The sequence below is a fragment of the Pavona decussata genome, unplaced genomic scaffold (genome assembly GCF_977016875.1).
Source record: "Pavona decussata unplaced genomic scaffold, jaPavDecu1.1 SCAFFOLD_174, whole genome shotgun sequence".
NCBI classification, from domain to species: Eukaryota; Metazoa; Cnidaria; class Anthozoa; order Scleractinia; family Agariciidae; genus Pavona; species Pavona decussata.
Genome location: NW_028145585.1, coordinates 1,355,609 through 1,369,415, shown reverse-complemented (window position 1 = coordinate 1,369,415; position 13,807 = coordinate 1,355,609). Strand labels below are relative to the sequence as shown.

Genomic DNA, 13,807 nt, shown 5'->3' with positions numbered 1-13,807 from the left:
TAAGGGCAGCATGTCAACATCTGAATGCCAGATATAAAATAAAAAACACACAAGGAGCTACGCGGAGACCCGTGGCTAGCCCTGTGTCTAAACTTACAATAAAATCATTTGATAAACAAAGAAAATCAAAAACAAATTAAAAAACTTTTAGTAAAGAAAATTAAATGTTGTAAATCTTAAAATTATTATTACTATTATTAGTTGTAGTAGTAGTAGTAGTAGTAGTTTCTGACACGATTTTTTGTTGATACATTTGACATGTATCTTAGATACGTGATGCTACAACGCGCGACAAGCGCGTGGTCTTCAGTGTAACTAAGACACGATATTATAAATTTCGTCGGACGTTTCTAAACTCGACTAGTTGATTAATTATTTTTATAGTAGCTTTCCACATATGACTGCAGTTGTAGTCAGTTTCGTCTGTTGCGATCTGTTTAAAATTCTGACGCAGCTTTTAAGCTTCATTACTGGTTAGTAAACTCCCGCAATTAATTTAGGAGTTGAAGTTTAGAAAAAGATGCTGATCAGTTGCCGAGAAGAAACAATAAATCAACTTCAAATCAATGTTGATTCTTGGATGGAAATTATTCCCGTTATATATTACCAACAAATGACAATAACCAAAGATCTCTGAGAACATGTATTTATAAAATTAACATTTAATAGCTCTTCTCGCAAGTTCACAAATAATGAGACGCCGTCCCTCTTTGTTTACCCTGCTCGTCCTCTATCTCAACACCAGTGCGAAATTATTATTCAAATATAAAGTAAGAGCATTCAGCTTCCTGTTGGAATTAATAGTTAGGATTGGTTGTTGTTTTCCCACTCTTAAAAGCTAACAATTGATTAGGAGGCTTTTGCTTAAACGCTAACAGAATTCGACGCACAATCACTTCCACTGTGCACAGCTAACGATCGTCGAAAATCAACATGATTCGCAACGGCATGTCTAGTCATTAACGGTTCGATACGACCCACGACGACTTACTTTTCTCCTCTCCTTGTTCTTGTTCGCTTGAGCTATCGAAAGATTAGAAAACATCTCAGATTTAAGCGAATAATGCTGCTGAATGTGAACATTTTGAAGAGTTTTGTAACCAAAACACAACACTCCCGGAAACAATGACAAGTAAAGTGATGTCATTGTGTGGTAAATTAGGTACCAGTCCAGCGACATTTTTTTAAACGAAAACGCGGGTGTTTTTCCCCGATAAAACTAGTTCTCAAAAATTTTAGACAAGTTTTATTCTCAAAATCGTTTTGTACACGCATCAAATTCCTAAAATTAAAGAAAACTTTTTTTTGTCTTATACACTTTAACAAATTTAGGTATCCCTATTATCATTATCGTTATCGTTATCGTTATCATTATTATCATCATCATCATCATAATCATGATCATGATCATCATTATCATCATGATCATCATCATCATCATCATTATCATCATCATCATTATCATCATGATCATGATCATCATCATCATCACCATCATCATCATCATCATTATCATTATCATTATCATTATCATTATCGTTATCGTTATCGCTATTATCATGATCATCATCATGATCATCATTATCATTTTTATGCAACAGTGCAAATGTCTATCTGTTAATGAAGCTAAAAAGGCACTACAGGGCGCTATAGCGTAACCTAAAGGCCGTTGAAAAATTTCTCCAGTAAAAAATTTAAAATAACTTCATAGATAAAACCAACCGAAACCTAATAATTGGTAAGAAAAAAAAATGAAAAATGAAATGGCGTGCTATGCTCAGACTTCTTGAGAGAACGGCTTTCTGTATCGTTAGAAGCTCCTCTTTGCTTCTTGGGGCAAACGACCTTTTTTTAGAAGTTAGCCAATCAGGATACGCGAATTTCCTTATTGTAACATTGCTTTTACAAACGTCTCTTGTTTAATAATCCCCCGGCCTGGTCCCCCATGAAACGCACGTCGACTGATTACCCGTTCTATAAAAAAAACAAAAACAAAAAAAAACAAAGATTCCCTGGTCCGTCGCTGCAGTGCAATAAAGTTGGCAGGTGAGAATAGAAAGAAGTTGTTTGATTACTTCAAGAAAAATTGAAAGAGTGCTTTGTTGTTGAATGAAATTAGCACAACAATATACTAGACGTCAAAGCGAGGCCAGAAACACTTAAATTTCAACACACTACATACGGGGCTTTCCCTTTGTTGGTTTGAAGGCTTCGGATGTTTTTCCTCGGAAATTTAATATCTGTTTTTTCTAACTCACAGTTTTACTCTTACAGAGCTTTGCTGTACAAAAACTGTTCGCTTCACGGAACAGATAATGGCCACGAACAAATAATCTCTGCGGTATATTTTTGCCCCATATAGCTGTCGATGTTATTAGCCGGCGCGGGTCGCTGCGACCGGCGGCTCCAGTAATACTACGTTTTTGTAGGTCATCAATTCCAGGCTTTATTATACCTTGCTGATTTCACTGCTTTTTCCGCTCGGCCAAACAAAGGTTCATAATTCTATTGCTTTCTCTCCTGATTTCAAAATTTCTTGAAAAACGGAGCAAAAACCATTACGTTCCGTACTTTTACGTATTTCATCATTCTATCACGAAAACATGCGGTGGTTTGATCGGTCCCCAAATACCTTCTTTACAGATTTCCTTCGTAAGAAGTGTTAACATTTTAGGATAACACAAGCAAACAGCTGAATAACTTTCAATCTTTAGTATCAAAGTGTATATTCCCCTCACTGCTTTACGTATGTTTTCTGTTCTTGTATTTGGGAGAATTAGCATATTGATGCCAAAACGTTTTATCTTTGGTGATCGATTAGTGTCTTCTTATTACATGTATGTTTGAACTTGAAGTGATAATGTAAGGAGAAATACCACTTAGACTACATTTTCATGCTTCAAATCTTTAACAGACTTTTTAACCCTAAGATCGTCTTCTGAAAAAATAAGCCAGCAATGCGACTGATTATCGAAGTGAAAGAAAGGTCGAAACTGTAGAATAAGCCGATTGAGCGCAAAATGAACTTTCGTTACTAAAGACGCACACATATTTAAATTTAGCATTCTGTCATGCGGGGCGTAAAAAAAATCAACTTCAAATAACCAAAATAAATAAATAAATAAATAAATAAGTAAGAGATAAATACCGAGAACGGAGGTATTAATCCATTAATACCGACGTTCGAGTTATTTATCTGACTTATTTCATGAATAGCGATCCTTTGTTCAAGGGGACAAACGCCGGCTAATTAGTACCGTCACACTTAGGTGAGAAACGGACAACAATAGAAGCAACCTGATGTGTGCGTTTCTCGCAGTACTGCTAATGTAAATGAGGGATTTATCTGTATAAATCCCTCGTTTCAGTTAGTTTAATATTCATGAAGTATGTAAGTTAAATAAAGGATGTTGAATAACAAAAGAAAATGTGTGATTCATGAAATAAGGAACTATATATCCTTTGTAACCCTTTTGCTAATAATCTGTTGAATTCTATCACCATGAGTTTCGCCCCCCTTCAGTTTGATAATTCTGCTGCTTTTCTCTCTTTTACGTTTCAAAATTTTCTTATCAAACAACGTGAAGGTCCGTACCATTTTTCGTATTTCATCGTTCTGTAACAAAAATAAATAGTTGTTTAATGACACCCCGAAATTCTTTCTCAGAGAACCCAACGAGAGGATGTAGCAAAATCTTATTTCCCGGCCCGGATTTACTAGCTGTCGTTTGCTCTTCGAAAATGCTAACCGACCTTATCTTTTTTTACGTTTTGGAATTTTTCCTTCTTTCTTTTTTTGTTTTTGTTTTAAACTAAATCCGAATTTCTGAGGTGATTTACAGTTTCCAAACAGATTTTCACCGAAATAAACCGTTGGGTCGGTCCCTAACCCTCTAGCTCTTGAAGGATTTTTTATGTAACAAGGGGTCACTGGACATTTTGGGATCACACAAGCAAACAGCCTTTTTCAATAAATTTAAATGAAAGATTTTGACACGACTGTGTTGCTATTTGTTGTCAGTAGAATGAATGTTATAATTCCATCAGGGGTGGCACCCAACGGTTCACAGTTCGGTGGATATCTGTTCGGAAGGAGTTGATCGCCTCAGAAATTCTGATTTAGTCGTATTCTGTGGGTAGCAAATATGTCGATCGTTAAAAAGGCGAAAAAAGGTCAGCTGACATTCTCGTAGCTTGTAAATACTGACAATAAAACTTCCTTTTCCTTCTCCTATTCTCCTGCCATTTACGTCTTGTTTTGTATTTTCATGTGCATGTTTTCAATTGCTAATTTACCATCTTTCAGTATTTAAATCATAGCTACTTGTTGTCACTTTAGTCTGAAGGTGATATAGTATCATATCGAAATATATCAATTAAGTACATTAACGTTTCCTTGCATTTGTTGTCCATATCATTGACAGAATGCATTTACTCGGAATTACATTTATTCCTTGTCTCTTAAAATTCTCAGCGGGTAATGGTTTTTAAAACTTCCTTCCTTAAAACTTTCTGCGACTTAAATTTTCAGCTAAAGAACCCATAAAGATCAATCTCTATTTCTAATGGTTTACATGAATATGCATTTCAAAGGAGACAAATTGATTTGGGAACACAGGAGATAACAGTTGAAGTATTTTGCTTAAATTTTCTGGTTGGGGTTCCTGTGCTATACTTGACTAGTAGAAATACAACAAATTTTCAAAACATCTTAAACTTACCACGATGCCTCTTACAGTCACAAATTGTCTCAATGCGCAATAATCGTAATAGCACTGAGAACTCGAAAATGAAATACGCAATGTTCGGAAATGACGCACGCAAAACTCGAAAACGAAACACACAAGGCTCGAAAACAAAACATCTAAAAACTCGAAAACAAAAAAGCCAACGTTGAACGATATAACTAAACTAAAAATCTAACTACCCGAGTGTCGCTGCGCTGATGTCTTTAGTAATACAATTTTACAACAATAGTGTTTGCCTCTTTTTTGTAAGTCTTCCCCCCAGGCATACCTTGATGGTTTCGATCACTGTATCTAACTCTTTACGGCCTCACTATCTGCGTTTATATTATCACAGCTCTACGTATGTTTTCTATGTTGCCATTTGGGAGACTTTATTTCGATGCCAACACATGTTTGTTATCTTTGGTGATCAGTTCGTGTCTTCTTATTACCTGCACGTTCGATCTTGTAGTGATATTGTAGGGAGAAATTAAATCAGATCAAATGTCCAAAAATTGAGCTATTGTTTTCAAGCAATGCCTACAGTTTATTTAATATTTCCAAAGTTAAAATTTACGATGTTCTTACACACGAATCGGAGTAACGAAAGAGCTGTAGTTTACAATACAGTCTGCTAGACTACATTTGTATGCCGTAACGTTTATCCCACGTTTTGACTGCATTTTGTCCCTTCTGGCTTTTTTTATAGTGAAAAAGAAATTTGTCAGTTTTTGTGCGTCTGTCCAGTTATTGATCATTAATTTTGTTATAATCTTGTCAAAGTAGCTGTGAATCCTCACTAGTTTGACAATACATGGGGCAATTGCATGAAAAACTGACGTCAATTTATTAAGGTTACCGTATACCTTTATAGGTGTCTCGCGTCCAAGCGATGTAGCGCGTCCGGTTTAAACTGTAGATACATGAACCCGTATATGAAATTAAAGCTTATAGAGCTGGCCATCACACTATACCAAGAATGTTGAAATAAAATGAGTTGTCAAATTGTTAGCGCTGTTTTCTCGAATCAATTTTTCACTTGAAGGGGACACTTTAAAGAGCTAAAACTCAAAGAGAATTTCTTCGTTTGCCTTCAAATTTGGACAGTGGCTAACGATGATCGGCATGTTAGATTAAATTTCTTCAGTCTCATGGCAAAACATACGGTATGCGACAATAAATATATACGTTCACCTCTCAAGCTATTTTTTAACTGCTTTTGAAGTCAGTTATACTTTGGTCTAGAAGAACATGAGAAGGTAAATAGTCGTTGTTTTGGTCGGCATACTTCTTGGTAAGCCTTGTAATCTATAATAACTTTTAAGAGAAGGGATAATTCATCGTCCGTACAGCTGAAGGCTTTATCTCCTTCCTCTATCGATTTAGCCTTCTTCGGTGCCATTTTAAAAGCTTCAAGGGTATTCTGCGCATGCTTACCTGGTAGAAACAGCTGCTCCTTTTACTTCGATTCAGTACCGAACCATAGGAGACTGGTCCCGTGTCAGTGTGGCCTTACGTTGATAAGCGGAACGGTACCATGTGAACAGAAATAGTCTGTTCCAGGAGAAAATAAGCAACAAAATCTTGAATCTGTGACGCCCCGGATAAACAAAAATTAACTTAAGAAAAATAAGTATATGTAATCAAATAGTGACGAGTGAAATTAGAAAATTTCCTAATTTCACGAGTATACAATTTGATTACCTTTTAATATCATGGGTGACAAATTACGCTCACAATCGTGGTCGGTTCCGTCTTGTTTACACATGCAGGCAAAAAACCGCTCGAGTACTTTATCCTACTGGCCATAGCCACTGTCAATAGTTCTGTAGCACTATTCGCGGATGACACCAAGTGCTACCGTCCCATCACGAACACTGATGATGGACGACTACTCCAGGAAGACCTCGATCGAATCACTTTATGGTGTCATGATTGGAGGATGGATCTCAACCAGTCTAAATGTACAGTGATGTCTACAACGAGAAATGTCAATCTAGTGGAAACACCTTACTTACTTCAAAATACACCAGTCAAACGTACTGATGCTCAAAAGGATCTCGGGATATTAGTATGTAAGGACTTGAAATGGAACAGTCAAGTACTAGCGGCTGCCTCTAACGCTAATAGGATGCTGAGTTTTATTCGTAGGTCGACACTTGAGGTCAAAAATCAATCTGCTCGCAAAGCACTGTATACAGCCTTAGTGATGAGCAACCTCTCATACAGTTTACAAGTATGGGCCCCGCAGTCAGTCAAACTGATCGAAATTATCGAGAGAATACAACGACGTGAAACTAAATATATACTCTCACTACCCTACAGGACTGGTATCTCGTACAAAAACAGACTAACACTCACAGGCCTTATCCCTCTGTGCTATTGGCATGAATACTTGGATCTAGTCTACACTTATAAATCTATTGTTAATAGTTCTGACACCAATTTCAAGATATTTCAACCTATTAGAGTTACAAGCCGTTCTGCTCCAACTAAGAGTATATTACTAGTTATAATCCATCAAATATTTTCGCTCGCGTGCGATTGGTCTAAACGCCTCACGTGACCGAATATACCCCAGCTAAAACTGGGGAATATCCGACGATATTCCCCAATTTCAAAAACTTCAAGGAGCGTCAAGTTTGCAATTAACATGAATGTCAAGATGGGAGAACGGTTTGCTTTTGTGACAGAAGAGATAAACCTGCTGGTCGATAAACCAGTACCAGAAAACATTATACCCTCTAAACGTTTTTGACGGTAAGCTGTTCGTAAACGAAACGTTGAAATACTCAAGCTCGTATTTGCGACATTTTTTCTTGGTCTGAACTCTGTTTAACAGTCCTTGAATAAAAAATGTGGTAAAACTGAAAAATATGAAAGGCGAAAAGTTTTAGCCCATCTCAGATTTAAGAGTATTTATGGTTTTCTTTCAGTCTGGCGAAATGAGAAAGCCATCAACAAGCTATTAAACGAGTTCAATTAATAAGCTCGAAGCTCGCTCACACGACGGCAAATATTACAGTTGTAATTCAATCAGAGCAATTCGTGCTGGCCTGGATATAAAGAATTTAAATAACGAAAACATAAATTTCATACCATTACTGACAGAGTTCAAGCCGGTAAATGATGCTGTCAATGCTCACCTGGTCGAGATCGCTCGCGAACATAAAATCTCGTCCTCGAAACAAAAACCAGCCATGATACCCCAAGATGTCGAAATTCTCTACGAAGAGAAGCAGCTTGTCCTACTCTCGAGCAACAAGTTTAATCCACAGTGATTGTGAGCGACTTCGTTGCTGGCTCCATTCAATGTCAAGTTAGCAAAGAAAGCACTTTGATGGAATCCAGCAAAAACAACCGGTGGCGTCGTATTCGACTGCAGGTTCAGCTTCGATTTCTTCACAGGTCGTTTTCGGCTAGCAAATTCCACAATTGTATTTTCGATATACTATAAGGCCCCATTTCCCTTAAAGGGAAAAGGACCAAATGATGATGATGATGATTTTCGATATAAAGTTCTACTCCAATTGAACACGAGATAAAGGAGGAGAACAGCAAAGCTCCGGTTGTTTCGTTGACGGCAGTTTACACTTTTTACGGAATGCGATACTTTACAGTTTTTCGCTTTCAGCGATCTTAAGCTTGTTCTCAAGAGGTAGTTTGATTCCCTGTAACCTTATCCGCCACTTGTATCTTGCTTTTGTCTTTCCCGGAATTAAACAAGTTTACTTTCCTTTAAAATTTTTTTACCTTTTCCCCAAACAAACGCTTTCGACCTGAAGCGAAATCTGACGTGGAGATTTTGGAAGCCAACTGACAAACTTTGACGTGATTGACATATGACAGAATGGCAGATCCTGCCGATTCCCGCTAGATTCCCGCATGTTGCGAAAAATATTTGAAGGATAATAAACACAATAGCCTCCATTTGACTTTAAAAATATGCTCAGATATTTGTCCTTGGACATTATCTGCTCCTCGAAGCTCACAGTTTTCCTCGAGCTTCGCTCTCGGAAAACTGTTCGCTTCTCGGAACAGATAATGTCCGCGGACAAATATCTGAGCATATTTTCGCGCCAAATGGAGGCTATTGTTTATTTAACAAATCGACGGCAGTTTTCTATGGTCTATACTCTTATAGACCATAAAATGACGTCATTAAATGTTCAAAACTCAAGTGAAACCACGAGCCGCAGGCGAGTGGTTTCACTGCCAAGTTTTGAACATTTTATGGCGTCATTTTATGGTCTATAAGAGTATAGACCATAGAAAACTGCCGTCGATTTGTTTTTTACAATAACTTGGAAAATACGAGCGGAATTGGCTTAATTTTTCGCAGAGCGGAGGTTACAGAGCGAAAGCAAAAGCCGTCGCGTCAGTCAGTGAACTACAAATCTTGCAAAGTTGCGAATGGTTTTATTTTTGACATCAATCAACTACAAAGCTGTCAACTAGTTTTTTTATGATTGGTTTTATTTTTGACATCACTGATCATCGTCACACGTGATTGGTGATAAAAACTGACACAAATGGGTTTCCGAAAAACTGTCGTCAGCAAAAAATACTAAATCAGATGAACAATTTCTTTACAGTAGCCTCGAAAGCTGGCGAGTCTTAATTAAAAACGAGAATTGCTCTGAGGAAGAACGTAAATATTGGCATTTCCAATATTACAGCTGTTGAAAATCGTGTTTGGCAAGGAGTTAAAAGACATCGCTGCGCTTGATAACTCGACTGAAGTGGTTGGAGTTGCTGCGGTACACAAGGAGGTGGTGGACGTCATGGTCTCGGTCATCACTCGATGAGCCTCCGAACTACGTTCCGTGGTTATCAGTGCACTTGATAGGATGTCAGAGCACTTCTCGAGCTGTTGAACTGATGGTCTTGTATTATAGCTTGCGATGCTCTGCTTGCTAGCATGCCCGGAGATATTCATAATGTGACGAGCGAGAATTTCGGCATCTGACCAGATCGTAATGGCGGTCGCACGAACGCAGTGATTTGTATAGATTTGGACAAACCAGCACCTAAAGAGATCTCTTTCATCATGGTGGATAGCTTGTTAAGACCGAGCGGCTTGTTTTCGTACCACATGGCATCATCACTGCTGATTGTGGGCTTCGGTTTTTGGAAGAACGCCTCTTGCTTCGGGTTGAGGAGCGATATGTACTTTTTCAAGCACCAGAAAGAATCACCGAACTGGCTCGTGGAATAAAACCGAGTCTGCTTTTCATTGCTAGGCTTGTCCGAGATTCCACCTTGGTGGTTTTTGGTTGCTTCTTCGTGGGACATAGTGGCAAACTGCCTGCCATCTGCGGTTTTGTTAAAGGCAAAGCTGTCGCGGCGGAGTTCACGTTGACCTTCAGATCCCCGGCGGCACCAGTAGAGAGCAACGATAAACCACACTCGGCGAAGGAGCCCGGCAGGATTGTTATGGCCCAGAAATGGACTTTTGCTCATCTTCCTGATGTCTGCTGGCTCAATGACAGGCTTATGTTGGATATTCTCTTTACCTTCACGTCTGTTGACCTTTAGTTTGCACTCGAGCATTTTGTTGGATGTCTGGAAAATGGGATTGTTTGTAAGTTTTAACTGAACGTTATTTGCAGCAAAATGCCGTTCCACGGCACTCCGGAAACCCAGAAGTGAAGACCTGCTGTATTCCCCTCCGTTTTTGTTCCTGGCCTCAGCATAAAAGCGTCGAAGGGCTTCGTTCAATTCCAGTTCGGACATTTGTAACAGAGGCTTTGCGATTTTACGCTCACGGCACCAATCTGCAATCATTTAGTAGTATGCAAAACAAAAGTAAGCACAACGTTTTTTGCTTTTGCTCATCTACCTTTTTTTGTAATCGTTATGTTTAGTTTTATTCAAAAAAAAATAAAAGTTCAGGACTTTTTTTTGCATATTTTACCTTCAATTGTTTTAATAACCCACTTGGTGTTTCTCTTGGTGCTCTTCGCTTCGGCGCCGGCTACGATTTCCCGAAGGTCACTCTCTTGCAAAGCTACAAAGCGAGGATTCTCCCCTGTTTTTTGTTGACCTTCTATTTCATGGACGTGTTGAAGTGGTTGCTCGTCAGAAATATCTTGCAAAACGTCCAAACTAAAATTTGGCAGTATTTCGGACTCCATTGCATGGGAAAAATGGAAACAATTTCTCCGTACGGTAAGAAATTGCAAACTTTTCCTTACATTGCTTTACAGCTGACGTCATTTTTATTGTCTGTACTCTTATAGACAATAGCTACGAGCCAATCAGCGCGCGGGAATTTGGACAGTTATTGTAAAATTATTATTCAACACATTGTGACACTGCCCAAATATGGTCATGGTGAACTCAATATACGTCGTCCGCACTCAACAGATATCCTGCGATATACGTAGTTTTCGTGCGTCGGGGAGAAAAATGGCAGAGCGCTTTCAAAAAGTAACGACCTCGCAAGATCACCAAACTATTAATAACGCTGTTTTATACTGAGCACAAAGAAGCCAACCAAGTTTGCTGTTAAGGATTGTAATGGTTAGTGCAAAAACTTTTACTGCTTACCTTTCTGTTTATGAACTGGCAAATTACAGTTTAGCAAAAACGTTTAATATATTTTTCGCTAGACTTTTGGATTGTCCCGTATTCTAGGGCTTAGAAATTACAAATAGTACATGTATTTAGCTTGGAAATCTCGACTCGTCTTGAAGAGATGGAGAAAACCACCTGAGAAAATCCGAGCTCGCACTGAAGTGCCTCGAGAAATTCTAGCTTTCTGGCAGACAAAAAGATAGACGGAGTACAAAGTAATCATTCTCAGAAGCATCACAGCCGCTTGAAAAACCGTTTAGTTTGATAAAAGATTCAGAGTTCTTGCAAGCAACAAGGCACTAGATACGTTTGTCAAAACACTGAGGAAAGATCGTGAAATTGCTTGCGTAGTAAACAAAGAAACGCTCACCCGAGAAATCGTTGAAAAGCTTTTCCAGCCTGTTCAGCTCGGCCCGACTGGCACAACAAATCCTTCGCAGCTTCAAAATACTGCTTGGTTTTAGCTTTTGAGGCTTGAAATTTGTGGAGCGGAGCGAATGGCGCACTAGACGGGTACTCAATTTTTTTATTTTGATGCAAAACGCTCTCGATTTCATTCAAACTTGAACAAAGCTGCCACTTTCATTCATGCCGGTCCGCGCGCGGGAAAATGTTACAAGTTTCTTTTTTTGACAAATAAAGATCGCCTCCAGCTTTTCTGCTGTAAACCTGTGCTATGTTATCAATGTGTTGAATAATAAAACAATTATCCTGCTCAATCTTGCGGAATATCGCCTGATTTTAGCCAACTCGGCCTACGGCCTCGTCGGCTAAGTATCAGGCGATATTCCGCGCGATTTCGCAGGATAATTGTTAAATATACTTAAAGCTAAGACTGTCACGTTCCAGAACAGTTTTTACTCAAGAGCCTCAAGAGCATTTAACACACTTCCAGACTTCTTGAGGGACAATACAAAATCTATAGATGTATTTAAAGCTAATTTGAGGGCATACTACCTAGATTTGACTTTAAATGTGTACGATCCCGCAGTACCTCAAACGTTCAAAAGTGTCTGCATAAAATGTCATCAAAGCAGATCATTACCTGTATTATTAGTTAAAATGTGTTGTTAATTAGTTGTCAATACTTAATTATTATGATGTGATTTCATTTATACAAGGAGTCTCGTTATTGGAACATATCGTTCTGTGAGTTCTCTCCTGTCAGAGGTTTCTTCATTTTGTTTTTTTCTCCTCTGGCGAAGTTTATAAATAAAATAAAAATAAAATAAACAACTGACAGGACGAACCGTCTCAGGGTTTTTTGTCAAGGCCATTTTCATCACAACAGTTCTCAAAACCCTCACCCATTTAATTGTGCTCATTCCCGTATTTGGGTTTTCTGTAGCGTCTTTTCATGCCGTAACTTCTTTCATCCCTAACATCTTTAAACCTGGGCGCCATCTTGGCACTGAGATGAAGGAAACGTTGCCATAGCAATTTTGTAATCCCGAATGTGAATTTAAATTAACGCTGAAATTTCGCGCCAAAATTAAGGAGTAATTTGTCACCCATGATATTTATGAAATAATATATACTTTGTAACCTTTTTGCTTATTTTGTTGAATTCATTCTATCGCCATGAGTTTGGCTACACAAAGGTTGATAATTATTTTGATTACTTTCTCTACTTCCGATTTCAAAATTTGTTATCAAACGTAGCAAAAAACCATGAAGTTGCGTACATAGTTCGATTAATCCCACAAATTCCTTCTTTTTATATTTTCTTCGTCACGAGGGCTAAATAGACTTCTTAATTGGGATAACACAAGCAAACACCGTTCTGCAGTGAAAACAAATGATCTTGACACGACTGTTGTCAGTGGAATATGAATGTTTTAGTTCCATCAGGGGCGGCACCCAACATTCCTTCCGGTGGATATCTGTTCGGATGGTGCTGATCGCCTCAGACTTTCGGATTTTGTCGTAAACAAAATCTTAATTTTCTTCGGAAAAAATTCAGCTACAATATATCATAACACTGGAAAACTTTATCCTCTCAAGTCTTTGAAGAGGACAAATATGTCATTAAAAATACATTAAGATTCAGCTAGTGTTTTCGTAAAACCACCAACAGCTAGTAAATTCGGAGAATACGATAACCTTTTCGAAAACTTTCTTCAACTAAAGTTGTCAGCTAAAGCATCCGAACAATCAAAGGGGATAAAACGATCTGAGAACGCAGGAGACATTTAAAGTATTGCTTAAATGTTCGCGTTGGGTGCCCGGTAAACTAGAAAACAAAAGACACGTTAAACTCGAGAAAAATGATGCATTGTTCGAAAATGATGCATGGAAAACGAAACACGCAAGGCTAAAAAAAGATGCATCTGAAAACTCTAAAACAAAATTTCCAAGAATAGAAAACCATGAAACTAACACAAAAACCTAAACATTGCACGTAAAACTTTTAAGCGAGAAATACAGCAACGAGAACTCGAACTCTGCCTTAAATCAAACAAACCAAATCATCCTTATATAATTAAGCTCGATTTCGGCCG

At 38.2% G+C, this 13,807-nt stretch overlaps 2 protein-coding genes and 1 pseudogene across 2 annotated transcripts in view; 1 reads left to right on the top strand and 2 right to left on the bottom strand.

Moving 5' to 3' along the window:
* LOC146463890 (nonsense-mediated mRNA decay factor SMG7-like) overlaps positions 1–13,807 on the bottom strand; it is a 157,486-nt gene that overhangs the window by 59,681 nt on the left and 83,998 nt on the right. The window lies entirely within an intron of this gene.
* LOC146463897 (uncharacterized) lies at positions 4,146–7,293 on the top strand. Its single transcript, XM_085084011.1, has 2 exons — positions 4,146–4,173; positions 6,500–7,293. Exons 1-2 carry the CDS (start codon positions 4,146–4,148, stop codon positions 7,291–7,293), a joined length of 822 nt encoding a protein of 273 aa, XP_084940137.1.
* On the bottom strand, positions 9,207–10,753 carry LOC146463896 (uncharacterized; annotated as a pseudogene).

Excerpts from the sequence above, each read along its gene's own strand:
- LOC146463897 (XM_085084011.1), top strand. The coding sequence starts at position 4,146 with ATGTCGATCGTTAAAAAGGCGAAAAAAG. Across the intron at positions 4,174-6,499 it reads CGTTAAAAAGGCGAAAAAAG|GCAAAAAACCGCTCGAGTAC; the intron begins GTCAGCTGACAT and ends TTACACATGCAG.